Source organism: Vidua macroura, chromosome 22 (assembly GCF_024509145.1).
Source record: "Vidua macroura isolate BioBank_ID:100142 chromosome 22, ASM2450914v1, whole genome shotgun sequence".
Classification (NCBI taxonomy): Eukaryota; Metazoa; Chordata; class Aves; order Passeriformes; family Viduidae; genus Vidua; species Vidua macroura.
This window is the reverse complement of record NC_071592.1, coordinates 4,416,862-4,433,084: the sequence shown is the minus strand read 5'-3', so window position 1 is coordinate 4,433,084 and position 16,223 is coordinate 4,416,862. Positions and strand designations below refer to the sequence as shown.

At 53.4% G+C, this 16,223-nt stretch overlaps 1 protein-coding gene and 1 long non-coding RNA gene across 10 annotated transcripts in view; one reads left to right on the top strand and one right to left on the bottom strand.

Moving 5' to 3' along the window:
* Nucleotides 1–16,223, bottom strand: part of OPCML (opioid binding protein/cell adhesion molecule like) — a 337,383-nt gene that overhangs the window by 286,514 nt on the left and 34,646 nt on the right. For 4 of the 7 annotated variants that reach the window (XM_053996801.1, XM_053996807.1, XM_053996810.1 and 1 more), the window contains exon 2: nucleotides 6,398–6,589. In XM_053996801.1, coding sequence (XP_053852776.1) covers nucleotides 6,398–6,458 — 61 coding nt within the window. In that variant the 5' untranslated portion in view covers nucleotides 6,459–6,589. The other 3 variants (XM_053996802.1, XM_053996803.1, XM_053996806.1) reach the window with 3 other exon arrangements.
* On the top strand, nucleotides 12,032–12,734 carry LOC128817909 (uncharacterized). Of its 3 annotated transcripts, none has more exons than XR_008440337.1 (2): nucleotides 12,032–12,084; nucleotides 12,515–12,734. It is a non-coding gene; the product is annotated as an uncharacterized LOC128817909 (long non-coding RNA). The 3 variants fall into 3 exon arrangements; XR_008440336.1 differs by having other exon boundaries at nucleotides 12,046–12,159; XR_008440335.1 differs by having other exon boundaries at nucleotides 12,046–12,163.

Here is a 16,223-nt window from a genome sequence, read left to right as displayed (position 1 = left end):
TGCCACCCTGCACTGTGATAGACAAGTCCACTGCTGGTGTGCCCCCAAATGGAGCTGCCCCTTTAGGAGAAGTCTGTGGGGGTTTTGGAGCTTCCAGACAGTTCCAGGTTGGCTTTAAGGACCTCAGCGCCCATGTCCCCCGGGGCTGGCGCTGCGGGCACTGCTCTGCCAGCACCTCTGCAATCCAAGGGTGCACCCGTGGGCTGCTCTAACAGGAAGGAGGATTTTTTTAGCAGCATCAAGGTTTCTCTTGGATGCTTCCAGTCAATTACTGGGCAACACCAACCTCATATGGCTGATGCTCTGTGACAGGACTGCCACACGGGGTGGAAGGCTTGGTGAAAGAAGTGCCACTTTGTCCTTGTAGAGAGAGGATTTTTTCCTCTAACTCCTCTTGCTATGCAAACGCCATTTCCTTTGGGGCGGGAGAAGTCATCAGAAGGCCCTTGCAAGATCCTGCTTATGACAGAGCAGATTTGAAAGCCCAGAGATCTCCTTCCCCCTCCTTCCTTTCTGTCAAAAATTATAATCATCATTTTCCAGCTTGCTGAACAATCAAAGTGTGGCCTATATTTGCTGGAGCTCCTTCCACATGCTGCACGCATAGCAACAAGTCCAGGAAACAAAAGCCAGAAGTAAACAGTTGGGAGAGAGGAGGCAAAGGGCTGGCAGGGGGACAGCAGGGGGACACTGCTCGGCTGTGGGGCACAGCCTGGCTCAGCCCAGTCTCACCAGTTTGGAGCTGCTCTGAGGGCCAAAGCCCCATGTGAAGACCTCTTCTTCCACCCTCTGCAAAAAGCATGGGAATACACATGCCTGGGAAGCTTGGTTAGTGGAAAAGGCAGTACCAGAAGGAAACCCAAACCCTCCTGCTGCAGGGTCAGCTGGTCCTCGTGTGCTGAGGAGCCAGGAGGAGCAGCCCATGGGGTGAATCACATAGGACAAAGCCATGTGGAGCACAGGTAACCCCAGCTGCCCTCCTGGGAATCCCATATCCATTGGAAAACCCCACGAGTGCACCAGCTCTGCTCAACACTACAGACATCCCCCATGGCTTTGCTGTCCAGGCAGTCTGAGCTGATGAGGTCCAGCCCAACCAAGCCATCCTAAAGTGCAGAGCTCACAGGGAAGCTTTCCTGGGCTAGCCCTTCCCTGCACTTTGCAGCCCGCTTCAGTCTCCAGAGCAGTCAATCCAGCACTTTTCACTAGCGCTGAATTCACAGAAAAGTAAACCTAAAAATATCTCCTCTTTTTCCCCCTTCCTTGCCTCATCTCACACGTGTCCCTGGCGCACATGACTCTGCCACACAGGCAACAGGTTCAACTTCCCAAAAGCAGCTCCTCCCAAGGGGGTGGCTCTCGACTCTGATGGGTCCCTGCAGTACCTGAGCATCCCAAACCACTGCCCTCAGCCATCCCACGCTGTCTGAACCTAAGGTGGGACTAGAGGGAGAATCCCCCAGCTCCCACTCAGCCCCCACAACACCTGGGCTCGCGTCTCCATCCGTTCACAAGGGTGACACATCCCCTGCCACTCCCACCGGACTAACCACCTTGCCTGGTCACCCAGAGAGGGTGAAAGCACAATCCCAGGACTTTGGAGAAGCAGGCAGGAAAGTGTTTCTTCCCTCTAAGCATGAAACGAAGAGGAGCTCCCTGGAAAAACCCACCCACGGAGCAGCGAGTGTCAAAGCCACCTCTGTTATGTGCTGTTGCCGCATTGGTAATTATAAGTACCGTGCCTTCATTAGGGAAAGATGACTGGGAGGCAAGGAGATTTGCAGCAAAGCTGTTATTATTTTTAAGTTTAAACAAAAAGGAGGAGTGTGACAGCTGAAGTCACTCCCCATCCTGCACATGCCAGCAGCTGAGAGCATCTCAGGGGATGCTCAGAAGGCAAGAAGGGTTTCAGGATCAGCGCTCAGCTTTGCCTAACTGGGGAGGGAAAAGGCAGGGCTGCAAAGCTGAGGGTGACCCCAGGGTTGTGAAGGAGATTACAGATAAAATCCAACAAGTTTTCCTCTATCCCCACATGACTGCAGCAGAAGGATCCTCCTGGGTACCCTGTTCCCCCACAAACCTGTCGGGGTTCATCGCAGCACCCCAACAGCTCTTCTCAGTGACTTTGGTTTCTTACCAAGCAAAGCACAAACTCTGAATTTCATATTCAAGTGTAAAATATGAACACAGCTGTTTATGCAGCTCAAAATTCGCCATAACCAAATATTCAAGCCTTTGGAGAAGATTTTCAAAGGCGCCAGTTAAGGCACAGAGCTCCCATCGGTGCCTTTGAAACATCTCTCTCTTTTCAGTTTTTCACCAGCAAAAGCTCCTCCACCCGGCTGTCTGCAACCACGGAATGCACAAAGGAGAGGCTGTCAAAGGGAAGCTGCTGGAAAACGCAAAGCAAGGTTCAGCACTTTGGGGCATCCTGAAAGGCAGCTGCCAGAGCCACTCCCCGCGGGGCAAATTGTTCTGGGAACTTGCACCGAGGGGGATTTGCACGGAGCGAGAGCTGTGTGTGCCTCCTCTCCCGTCACGCTCCCTCCCCACATGGTTTGGAAATGACAGCGAGTGCTGTTCCACCCCAGCAGAATTTAAACATCCTCTAAGAGGCCAACACCAACCTTCTCCCTGTACTGGGAGCCAGGAGATGGAGAAATCACCCTCTGACAGGGAAACTACAGGCCAAGCCTCAGGGAGAGGCAGAGGAAGACCACAGAGTGTTTTTGGGCTCACACCCCATCCTGCTGGGACACCTTCCCCAGCTTCCCTGACTCCTGGAAGACTGATGGTTGCAGTGCCTGATCCACACCTATCCCCAGCCTTTGGGAGAGCACAGAAAATCCCTTTAAGCCCCTCTTGCTCATATTGAAATGACACTAAAGCAGAACTAATGTGCTCCAGGTACTTATTCTCAGGCTTAGTCACAGGGATCAGCAGCCCTCCACCAGCCCGGCATCCCCCACTGGAGAGAGGTGACAGTCATGTCACGGGCAGTAGGAAAGCATGCTTCTGCAGCAGGGACCCTTTCAGGAGGGGATAGGAGGGTGTTTGTAATGCCTGCAATGTCTATTTTGTAAATTTAGATGGGTTTTACAACCACCACCAAAGCCAGGCTGCCCCAGCAAGGATGAAGTCACAGTGAGTCTCTGGGAGGATGCAGAAAGCAGGTCCTGGGTGCAAGGGTGACAGTGGCACACTGGGGGACACCCCAAGCTCTACAAGCTTCACCTTGATCCCATGCTCTGGAGCAGTGAAAACCAGGATTGTCCATCTCCCCCTGCACTGCCAGATTTTCTGACCACTGCCATGACAAGTAATTTCCCCCAGCCTGCAAAGGCAGCGATATAAATGTCTGAAGAGGCTGATGAGCATTGATTTTTGCCACCTGTAGAGCCATGATGTCACCCTGTAACTGCAGCTCAGACAAAGATTCCCCTCTGCCCCAAATTCATTCTCCATCACAGCCCACCCTCATCTCAAAACAGCAGCACCCACAATGCCCAGCAGTTCAAAGCATTTGCCAACAGCTTGGCAATTAAATTACCCACTCACCTCCCTGTCCTGCAGTGCTGGACTCATTAAAAACCCTCAGCATCCTTCCCACCTCAGAGAGCAACCCATGTTCAGGAACCCGCCTCTCCCAAGGCTCCAGATGACAACAGCATTAAGGCTTCGAAATTATTTTAGATAGAAACTTGTCTTACAAAGAAGTAAAAAGCTGCAAACTAAGACAGTCTCCATGACCAGAGGGGTCAGGGTTTCATTATTGCATTAACCTTTCACGTCTTTAGATTCCACGAGAGTAAATTGGTAATGAGATGACACAAGACCCAATGGGAAAAAATGCATCCTTCCTAACAAAAATAAGAGAAGAGGGGAAAGACAGAGGTGGGAGCAGGAGAAAGAGGAAAAACTGGCAAATAAGCTATTACAGCTAATAATAACTTTGCGATGCTATTTTCTGCAGGAGCCTTCAAGTTGTGATGTTTCCCTTCACTCTAATTACACCTTCTAAAAGCAGGTTCCCTTCTCACTTTAACCACCCCGTGTGAAACTCCCGCAGGATTCGGATAAAAACGGAAAGGGAAAGAGTTTGCACTTCAGAAACAGCCTCTGCATATCCCAGGGGAGAGTCACCTGCATAAAACCCTTGGGATTATGCCTGTGAATAATAAACAGCCCAAGAAAAACACTTTGGGAAGGTGCAGGCTCCAAAGGACAGCAGGGACCATTCACCTTCCCTCTGCCAACCGTGACTTTGCCAACATGACTCGTGTTCCAGCCCACGGCAGTGAAACCATGACTGAAATCACTGCTGGGACAGGTTGGGCAGGGAGGGAAAACATCCAACCTCTGCAAGCCAGGCACAAATAAAAAGGATTGGAGATGTTCAAATCCAGGGCAGAAAAGCAAAGCACCAAGCAGCCCAGAGTATTTCCCTTCCTCTAATGCAGGCAGAAGGGTTTGGCTTGATGGATTAAGGGCTGAGCCCAACCAGGCAGAGTCCTGGGCTGGTTTAGCTCAGGGGACATCCAAAGCCAAAGCAGATATTGCTGCTTAATAGAAATAAGAAGGGAGAGCTACAACCACATAAGTGTGGATCAAGAAGCCTCTCCCAAGTTTCCAGGGGCTTAAATGCAGGGGCCTTTTCCTTCCCTGGCACACACAGCGGCCAGAGCCAGCCCAGGCCTTGGCTTGGTCTTGGCCCAAACAGCCACATCCTGAGGAAACTGAGCAGGGCACTGGCAAACAGCAAATGTGCCCTGTCAGGTTCCTGCCAGCTCCTGCAGCTTAAGGACATCTCGATGACAGCCCATCAAGTGTCACACGTCCTCCCATTTGGCCCACACAGCTGCTTCCATCCATTCTCTGCAATTCCAAGCCACAGAACCTCGTCCAGCAGCAGAGTGAAAGAGCCAATGCTCTACTCAGCACAGCCTTGCTGAGGCACGCCTGCCCTCACCCCAGGCACACCCACCCTGTCCTGCTGAAGATCTGTTTTCAAAAAAACCCCTTTACACGCACAAAGCCAGGCAGCTCACACAGCCACGTCTCCCTCATGCTCACGTGCTAAACTACAGATGCACCATTTTGGTTTCTGGTGTTTCTGAGGAGCTCGAAGCTCTGCTTCTCCACTACTGCTCCCCGACAGCCAAAGCTCAGCCCAGGGGACAGGGCTGACCCCAGTGCTAATGCACATTCCAGCCCCCTGCCATCCCACAGAGGGGTACCCAGCCCATTCCAGGGGTCTTGTACCCACTGATCTGCTCAGTTTGCAGTGTGACAGCTCCACAGGACCCCAGGATGTGGCTGATCCCATGGCACAAGCCTCCACAAGCAAGTTTTAACCCAAGAACCCTCCTGTTCAGCACTGCTGTGGGCAGAACTGTTCGCCAGCTGTGGCACAAGTAACCTCTCCCCCGCCAGCCTCACCCTCTTGCCACACACACCAGCCCCGCACAGCCCGTGGTTCAGCTGCTGAAATCACAGCCGTGCCTCTCTCTGCCCTCACGGGTCCAACAGAATTCTGCTGGCAGTCATGAAAAACACAGGTTGGGTTAAGATGGGATCCAAGCCTCGACACCCAGTCCCCATCTGCTTGCACAGGGATGATAATCTTCCCAGCTGCTAAAAGTGCACATCATCATCAAAAACACGCCGGTGACTTCCTCCCCCCGGCGCTCAGCTCTGCTGCCCACCCCCATCGCCCTCGCTGGATGCAGCGCTCGCTGCCCCGCGAGCATCAGCACGGAGGCAGCGCTGGATCCAAACCCAGCATCTCCCCCTGAGCCGAGGGGACGAGGCCAACCCGCATTTCGGGAGCCACCCGCTCAGTTCACCGAGGTTGCGGCACCGGCACGGCCTCCCCGAGTGCCTGGATTGAGGCGGGGGGGTCATTTTCACTTTGGAAAAGGGAGCGAGGGGAAGGCACCGAGTTTGGCTGGCAGGAATCAGGGAAGCACGGATGAGGGGAGCACAGGGAATAGCATGACAGCCCTCAGAAGAGGGAGGGCACAGCGGGTGCCCAACTCTGAAGGGGAAAAACTGCACGAGCCCACGCATCATGTCGAGGCAGAGGTTGCCCGAGGGGACAGACCCTGCCCAGCCCGGGGGCTGCTGCGCGATCCCGGCCAGCCCCACTGCAGGTGCCGGCACCGCTCAGGTACCGGCAGCCCGGTGCCCTCCTGGGGGTCCAGCACGGCTCCGGAGCCCCCTCACTGGGAGCACTGGGCAATCCCCCGCTGCAGAGCAACTCGCTGCCTGCCTGCATGCGCGCGTTCGTGCGCAATGTGCGCGGAGCCCGGGCTCCCTGCGCGCAGAGCCCGCTCGGCTCTCCCACCCTGCGAGCCCCTGCCCTCCCATCCGCCGGAGAAAAAGCTTCCTGCGCTACCTGGGATGAAGAGCAGGGCAGTGGTGGCCGTGAAGACGATCCAGCAGGCAGGATGGTACATCTTGGAGCTGCGGTAGGCGAGCGGCTGCCTTGCTTGCTGCTTGCTGCTGCCGCCGCTGCTTTCCGTCTGCGCTGAATTCTGAGCAGGTTTAAATCCAATGTTTGCAGAGGGAGGGAGACGGAGTTAGCGAGCTGGAGAGAGGGGGAGAGACGGGAGCAGGCAGTCAGTGTGTCTGAGCTCCCCTTGCACACGCACACACACTCGCACACAACTGGCAGAAGGAGCACCAGGCTCCGTGCGTGCACCGGGAGCGCAGACCTCCTACCGGGCACCCATTGGTTCAGGATGCTGACTGACACAGGCACACTCGCTCTCCTGCGGGTTTCACTCCGCAGCCAGGGAGTTAAACGCAGGCATCGACCCCCCCGAGCATCCCTCCCGGCACCAGCTGGTGCCCGGGATGCAGGGAGCAGCTCTGGGGTGGAGGGAACAGCCCCGGGATGGAGGGAGCAGCTCTGGGATGCAGGAGCAGCTCCAGGATGGAGGGAACAGCCCCGGGATGGAGGGAGCAGCTCTGGGATGGAGGGAGAAGCTCTGGGATGGAGGGAGCAGCCCCGGGATGCAGAGAGCAGTCTGGGATGCAGGAGCAGCCCCGGGATGCAGGGAACAGCTCTGGGATGCAGGAGCAGCCCCGGGATGGAGGGAGCAGCCCCGGGATGCAGGGAGCAGTCTGGGATGCAGGAGCAGCCCCGGGATGCAGGAGCAGCTCTGGGATGCAGGAGCAGCCCCGGGATGGAGGGAGCAGCCCCGAGATGCAGGGAGCAGTCTGGGATGCAGGAGCAGCCCCGGGATGCAGGAGCAGCCCCGGGATGCAGGAGCAGCTCCTGGGTGCAGGGAGCAGCTCTGGGATGCAGGAGCAGCCCCGGGATGCAGGGAGCAGTCTGGGATGCAGGAGCAGCCCCGGGATGCAGGAGCAGCCCCGGGATGCAGGGAGCAGCTCTGGGATGCAGGAGCAGCCCCGGGATGCAGGGAGCAGTCTGGGATGCAGGAGCAGCCCTGCACGGACACGAGCACGGTCGCACCAGCTCCTCGTGCACCAGCCGCCTGCAAAGGGGAATTTTTTTCTTCCCCAGCCTGCAGCTGGCTGGTGGGGCAGCTCCGGGCTTCAGCCCCTTGGCTCACCCTGCCCTCTGCTTCCCTCGCCGGGAAGGCAGCAGCAGCTCTTCCTACTGCTGAGGCAAACCAGGGAGCAATCCAAGCTTTTTTGCATGAGTGGGTGTTTTTCACACAAAATCTCTGAAACCAGGCAGCAAATCTTCCCCGTGCATCCCAACTGGAGACATGTTTTTTTCCCTTTAGCAGCTCACAAAAAGACACTGAGTTCATAGTACCTGCTCCTGCATACCCCCTACCCAACACCATCCCATACCAAGGAGTTTTCCTCAGGCTCTCCCTTCCTTCCAGGATGCCACAATTTTCCTACTTGTCCCCAGACCCCCCTCCCTGGCACGTTCCCACACCTCTGCTGAGCCCTGAGCATCCCCTGGACAGCTGCCCCTGCCATGTCCCCCTCCCACAAGGCATTGAGCAGTCAGGGCTAGAGTTTGCTGCATTGTCAAAAAAAAAAAAAAAAAAAAAAAAAAAAAGTTGCAAAGGTTAGTTTCCAAAATAAACAGTACTTATTTTTGACATTTTCTAAACAAAAATATGTTTCTTATTTCTCATTAACTGCAGCTTTGTTAAAAACAGAGTGTAAGATCAGGGTTTTTTTAATGCTTCAGGACAAATTTAAACCTTCCGTTTTTCTCAAAGCAATGTCTTTCCCCACTAACTCAGGGTTAAAGGTCTCTTTATGAGTTCCAGGCCAGTCCAAGAGAACTTTCAGCCCAACACTTTGGATTTCCAGCTAACTCACCACAGCTTTCTGGTACCAGTGGCCACACATCCCTCCACATCCCACACCCCAGGGTTTCACCTGCTCCTCACCTTAGTCTCTGTTCTCATCTACCTGGGCTTGTTCTTACCATCCCTGGATCCCCATTTTCCTGGATTATTTTCCCTCAAGGCTCCTTTTTGCATAAAACCATCATCTCAGGGAGCACCTGCCTGAGAGGCCTTCTGCACTGGGGTGCAGGAATCCTGGAAGAATGATGGATCCACAAACACCAATTCCCACAACCTGCCACAGAGCTGGGGCCAGAGCTCTCCTGGCATCCAAATCCACAAACCCCTGATCATTCCCTCCTCTCTGGTCTTTTTTCCCTTTTGTCTCACCCACCTGTTAGAACTCGATACCAGCACATCCCCGTCCACACACATCCCTCTTATCTGGCATTGTTTCCATACTGGGAGGAGCAGGAATAGTGGGTTTGGAGCACAAAGCCATTTCCCTTGTGCTCTGGAAGGGATGTCCTCACCCAGAGAGGGGACAAGAGCCAAGCACACGCTGCCAGCACAAACTCCTCTGGCTTTTAACCATTAATCCTTCTTCATTTTCTACTCTGCACGAACAAACCACAAGTTTTTAAAAGCTTTTAACTCAACCATATTCCCACATTATCTGCTGAAAGCATCCCATCTCCTGCATCCTCAGGAAAGCACCAAAGAAAACATTACTAAGGATTTCATTCCTTTAATAAGAGTAAAGTTATTTTGTTTGACCTCTGAAAGAGCTAAACCATCACATGGAGCAAAAACCAGTGAGCAGAGTGTCTCCCTCAGCCTGGGATGAGGACAGGGATATTTCTGTCCTGAATTTCCCTCTAAATGACACCCCAACAGATGACACCAAGCAAATTTATCCTTTGCTTCACAAGTATTTTGGGAAAACAGCTGCAAAGAGACATTTGGGATTTCCCAGGGCTGCCAGGCATGTGGCTGCATCCTTGCTGGCCAGCCCAGGACAGAGACATCTGTCCCCAGGGGAAACTGAGCTGCTTTGGGGCTCAGCTGAACCCTGTGGCTGCAGCTCATTCTCCAAATGCACACAGCGAGCTCTGAATCCACCCCAGGCAAAAAGAAATAAAGTTATCTTGGAGGAACTAAAGGAAATGAACAAAGAAATCATTTCTAATTAACAGAAATGTTTGATGGACTCAGAACAAACATGTTGCTCTGCTTTCAAACCCTGAGTTGAAAAGCTATATTTGGGTAAGTTTCAAAACAACACATTCTTACTTTTTTTTTTTTTCTCCCACCACACTTTTCCCATTTGCTTTTTTTTTTTTTCTTTTCACCTGGCAGTGATTATTGCCCAAATCCAGCACACACTGAGCTGCTCTCTTTGCATATATTTTGGCCAATTAGGCTGGCACCCGAATTGCCAAACACAGCTCTGAGGGTGACCTCAGAGCAGACCTTTGGTACCTTGCTGCCTTTACCTTCCCATCTGCAAAATGGGAACAAATGTGCTTTGATCAGCCCAACAAATCCATCACTGCTCACCAGCTCTGCAGGACGAAGCAGGCACTGGCCTGTTTCATTTGTTTGATTTCCAAGACACATAATAAAAAGGTGCATAAATATGTATTTAGCTGGTGGAGCTTTTCTGGGATATTTGGGGTTGTTTGCTTTCCGATATCAAGCAGAGAATCTAAAATGCATATTTAAATTTGACAGGCAGCCCCCAGTCGGAGAGGAGACATTCTGGTCCGCTGGGCACATTTAGACATGATTTTTGTGTGTATTTCCAGAGTTTTTTTTTCCCCAGCTGTCTCAATGCATATTCACATCTGGGACCAGAGTAGTCTCTGGGGGAAATAACACATTTTCAGTGAAGCAGAGGTTTCCTCGCCCTCTGCTTGCACAGCCAGGGAGAGGGGGCAGAGCAGCGCAGGAGAGCAGGGTGAGGAGCATCCCTGCTCCATCCCGAGTGCTCCATCACCAGAGCAGCCTCCACTGGGCTGACCCCATCTGCCAGAGGTGATCCCTACAGAGTCCTGCATCACCTCGTGCCACAGGTCACCTCGTGCCACAGGTCACCATGTGCCACAGATCACCTCGTGCCAGAGATCACTTCATGCCACAGATTACCTCCTGCCACAGATCACCTCGTGCTACAGATCACCTCATGCCACAGATCATCTTGTGCCACAGATCACCTCATGCCAGAGATCATCTTGTGCCACAGATCACCTCATGCCAGAGATCATCTTGTGCCACAGATCACCTCATGCCACAGATCACCTCGTGCTACAGATCACCTCGTGCTACAGATCACCTCATGCCAGAGATCACCTCATGCCAGAGATCACCTCATGCCACAGATCATCTTGTGCCACAGATCACCACGTGCCACAGATCACCTCATGCCACAGATCATCTTGTGCCACAGATCACCTCATGCCACAGAGTGCTGTCCTGCTCCTCCAGGTGCTGAGGACCATCCTTGCCCTGGCCACCTCCACTCTCCTTCCCAACCCCAGCATCCCACATCCCCACGGACCATCCCACCTGGACCAGTGCCAGGGAACTGGATGGCACCTTTCTGCAGGGCTGGGACTTTGCAAGGAGCCTGTGCCGTGCCTTGAGAGGTGTCTGCTCACACTGGGAGGTGTAGGGGAGCAAAGTGGGAGCACTGGGATCGGCAGGAAGCGGAGCAGGAGAGTCTGGATGGGCAGGAAGGGGTGCAGAAGGGTTGGGATGGGCTGGAAGGGGTGCAGAAGGGTTGGGATGGACAGGATGGGGTGCAGAAGGGTTGGGATGGGCTGGAAGGGGTGCAGAAGGGTTGGGATGAAAGGGATGCTGAGGTGGGCAGGATGGGGAGCAGGAGCTCTGGGATGGGCAGGAAGGAGAGCAGAGGGCTCCAGGGAAACAGAAAGCCTCCCAGACCGGCCGTGCCTGTGGCTTTCTCCCCCGTGCCCTCTCGGCAGTGCCCGCCCCAGGCAGACCCCCGCAGCCCCCCGCAGCCTCCTCCCGCCCCGCTCCCTCCTGCCTGTCCCCTCCCTCGGGGTGTGTGTGTGCTCTGCTGAATGAAAGGCTACCCTTTTCTCCTTGACATCTTGTTAGAATGTGAATACAACAGCTATTGATTTGCATTTCGTGCAAGGAGAGAGAAGAAAAAAAAAACTAGCTTTTTTCTTTTCATTTTTTTTTTTTTTAAGACTCTCTGAACTCAGAGCTCCTGCAAGAATAAACAACCTGGATGGGGCTTGGAGCAACCTGGTCTAGTGGGAAGTGTCCCTGCCCACAGCAGGGGGTTGGAATGAGATGATACCAACCCAAACCATCCCGTGGTTCTATGAATTGAGCACCAACACCCCAAGCTCTACAGGGAGAGCACGAGCACCCACCCGACCATCCTCCCCAGGTGCCTCTTCATCCCTGCAGCCCTCCCCAAGGGCAAACACTGCGAGTTACCCCAGGCTGGGCCAGCAGCATCCACCCAGCCCCGGGGGAAAGGCGAACAAAACAATTAAGCCGGACCTAAGGCAGCTAAATGAGCAGGAAGAGGCAAGGGAGAAGCAGACTGGGGCTCGGGAGGAGATGGAGCAAGCGGCACTGCTCACCTCTGGAAGGTCCTGGCTTGCAGTGCCATCAGTCAGGCTCCTTCCACGCAGGTCCCCAACCATTGTGACACAGACACCAACTGTCCTGCCACCCTTCCATTCCATGGGGACAGTGTCCCACTCCTCCAAACCAGGGCAAGCACAGCAAGCAGGGAAAAAACCGAGGGCGAGAAATGAGGGTGCTGGCATCAGTGGCTGAGGGCAAACAGCGATGCCTCACCTCCCCCAGCGGGTTGCTGAGGGGATTAATTAGCGTTTGTAAAGCACTTTGAAGATAAATGAGACTGTGGGAGAGCTCCTGACCAGGAGAGAGGGGGAGATGGGGATCAGGGAGCCCAGGTATGGTGTGGTTTCTTATCTGGTGTGCAAGCTGCAGCCCCAGCTGGGCCGGCGCCACGCAGGTGCAGATGAAAGGTGGAATGGCAAAATTTCCACAGAGTGAAAAAAGAAAGAGAAATCATGCTCATGCTGCTTGGGAAAAATGAGAGATGAAAAGATGGGATCTAAATCTCTAAAAGCTGTAGAGACCTGCTATTGATTCTGGCTTGGGAAGAAGGGGCCTGAACAAGAACTGGTGTGTTGTTAAGTGCACTTATCTCCTCTTGTTAGATGGCAGAACAGGGCCAGATGGACAGGGTCCTAATTCCCATCAAGAATCATTACCTGCCGCATGGTGGATGAGGCACCTCCAACGATGTGCTGTGAGCCCTGGAAAACGTGGCAGCACCAGGAGGTCAGCACCCCACAGTGTCCCTGGACAGCCCATTCCAGGCCTGGAGCACCACTTCCCTGAAACAGCTTTTCTTACATTTAAAGAGAATTTCTTGCACTTTGATTGTTCTCGTTGCCCTCTCTGGGCACTCCTGAGAAGAGCCCGTCCCCTGTGCACCCCAGGTGCTCCCAGCCACCCCCCAAAACACCACCACCCTCTGGAGCACCCCATCTCCTGGGAGGAATCCTCATGGGAAGGAGGGTGGTGGGAAAAGCCAGCGAGGGAGTTTGCTCCCCTCCTCAGCCCTCAGGAGGATGGGCCAGCGCCAGGAGCGATGAAACACAAGATACCCTCACACAGATCTTTGATTACAGTAATTACCCATTGTTGTCATGTACAAAACATTATCTCCACGCAGGCATCGAGTTCCTTCTGTGCCACCCCTCATCCCTTCACGCCTCCCTGCTCCAGGCTTCCCATCCCTCCCTCTCCAAAGGTGCTCTCCTCAGGACCGGGGCAGTACTTCCTTCTCCCAGTCAATGGGTTGAAAGCAAAGAGTTTTTTGTTTGCTTGGCTTTGATCAAAATGATTGAATGTCAGGAAAAGAGCGGGGGAAAAGAAAGAAAACAGAGCAGAAATGATGCATCCCTGATCCATAAGCAGGAGACAGTTCAAGGATGAATCCAGGCATCGCTCACTGTCTGTGCACTTCTGGGGGTTGGGTTTTCTCTTCTTCTTTTTTTTTTTTTTTTTTTTTTTTTTTTTTTTTTTTTTTATTTATTTTTTTTTCTTAAGAATGAGAGCAAAAGAAAACATTTTTTTAAGCTTTGCTCCTTTTCATTTTTCTCCAAGTTCAGTGGCTTTCCTCGTCAAGCCTCTGTAGCTCAGGTAAGAACAGAGGGCTCCAGATTAAAGAGCAACACAGCAGCCAAGCAGAAGCCGTCAAGATAACAGAGAGGACAGTCAGGAAAGACAAAGGAGGGAAGCCTGCTTTCTGCAAGATTCTCACTCTCAGCTTTTATGTAGATTACTCCAGAAACAGGGATCAAGCTGATTAAGCTGCACATTTCGGGCTCCAATCCTGACCCTCTCCACCTGGACCTTGGGTTCCAGGACAACGATCAGCATCAGGAGCCCTGGCCCCAGCAGCAGGGCTCTGACAGACATTTAATCCAGCCTGGATTTTTATAGATGCTTGGGTGGGTGGACAGACAGACAGCACGCCAGACTGACAGCTCGAAATACCTCTCTGCACGAGCGTGGGTAGCAACCAAGCGTGGAGCCTCCTGCCAGAGCATTTCACGTGCCGGTGAAAAACCCATCCCTGCAGCTCATCCCAGCCCTTACCCCTCTCCCAGGGCACCCAGGGAGAAAGGTTTGGGAGGAAAATTGGTTCCATCCCTCCAGATCCCAACAGGAGCCCACCAGCTGTGTCCTGCAACATCACCCACCACAGTTCCTGCAGCCACTGGATGCAATATTCCTTCTCCTGCCTCAGCTTTGGGGTGTCCAACCCCAGCGCTGCTCCTTGGGACCAAAAGCAATCTGCAGTTTGGGAGAGGATTTGCTCAGAGCCATCCCCCACACAGGAAAGGCAGGCACCCCCCAGAGCAAGGGCTCAGCAGGGTCCACATCTCCTGTGACAATGACTCCAGCAATGACATTCTCTGAGAGGCCTGAGAGGTTCCCCAGGGAAGCCTTCCCTGCTGGCTTGTTTATAGATCTATTCTTAGCTCGACTTGGACTCATTGCAGAAGCAGCAAGGAGCCTTTCATCCCATGACCCCGAAGTACCTCAAAGAATATGAGTCAAGCCTTGTGGAGAGGAAATATTGTCCATTCTGTTTGACAGAGGGGTCAGCCCACGTGTGAGGCCAGGCAGAGGAGCAGGGAATAGCAAACAGGCAGGAGAGGCTTTGGATGTGCACAGGGCAAGAGGCAGCCCAGGGACACCACGGGCAAGATGAGCACACGAGGTGCATCCAAAATTGGATGGACTGGGGTGGCTCAAAGAATGGAGAGCAGGGGCAAAACTCCAGCTGGAGACCCAGGGCTTGTGATGCTGCCCAGGGATGAGGGAGGTGCTCCTTCCCTTCCAGAAGGAGCTTTCTGGGGGTCTGTCAGCTCCCACAAACCCACTGCCCTCTGCTTAACGCACTGGGAGGTGGGAAATATGTGACCAAAACCCCATTTACAGCAGAGCAGCAGGAAGGAGGCTGGGTGGTCAGAAACTCTGTGCAAACAGCCCCATCCTTGGGACGCTTCCAGGAAAAGGCCATCCTGAAGGTTGTTGTTGTGAAGAAGCCACCAAACCACCGTGTTCTCACTCTGCCCTTGATTGACAACAACTATATTTCTTTTTTCTTTTTTTTTTTTTTTTTACAGGATCCTACTGGAATGGTGCTCTCCCAGCTGCAGGGCCCTGTCCCAGATGTGTGATGGGAACATCTCCCATTAAAGAAGGGAGATGCTCATTGTTGCGTGGCACCCCTAATTTGGGGAGGCAGAGCAGGTGCTGGGAGAGGGGGCACCGCACTCTCACACAGCACAGAAAGTCTTTTCCATATGCTGCCTGATCAGTTATATCAGTTTCTTAAAATGCTATTGCACAGATATTTCAGAGGCATCCTGTAGGACCATCTGGTATGTTATATATTGCACAGAGCCCGGCCAATTCTCAGATCCTGTAATTTTATCTCCTCCATTTCATATGCGGCGCAGGCATTTTGCAAGGCGACGGGGAATAGGAATTTGTGGAGTGACGGAGCACACACAAACCAAAAGGCAAGGCCCAAAACTGAGTGGCACTGGCAGCTCCCAACCATCCCAGGTGCTGGAGAGGAGTTTTGGGGCTGCACAGGGGTGTTTGGGGTCACCCAGCTCGCCTGCTTTGCCCAGGGCAGAGTGCAGTTCTCTCCATCCCTCCCTGCCTCCCACAGCAGCCTGCGGGGTGGAGAGACGCCTCCGGCATCTCACAGATGTCCTTTTCCCTGCCTCCCCCAGCTTTTCCAGGCAGCACTGTGGTCCCCACATTCCCCATGGAAGCGATGAGCTGCACTCCAGCACGTGTCCCCTGCGAACCCAACGTCCTCCCAGGGAGGGATGCTGCAGCTCCATGCTGGCACTATCCCTGCCATCATTCCTTTTTCCAGGGAGAACGTGTATGCCGACCTATGGAAGTGTCCAAGGCCAGGTTGGATGGGATTTAGAGCAACCTGGCTGGTGGAAGGTGTGCCTGACCATGGCAGGGGGTTGGAATGAGATGAGATTTAAGGTCCCTCCCAACCCAAACCATTCTGTGAGGCCATGAATTATCGTGTGCCTTGGCCCATCCGAAAGCCCATCAGCCAAATCCAGCTCTGCTTCGTGGGGAGAGCAGTGACAAGCCTGGACAAGCATAAATTCTCAAGCTGTCCCCATGGATTGTTCTATGCTGTAAGAGCATGGAAAAGGCCAGAAATAACCCCTGAGGTTACTGCAAAAAAACAGACTGGAACAGGTGGGCAGAGCAGAAAGGAGAAAGCCCGATCCTCCCAGAGCCACAGACTTTTGATTTTTAAAGTGAGTGCTCCCAACTCATCCATCACACACTGACACCACTTCATCA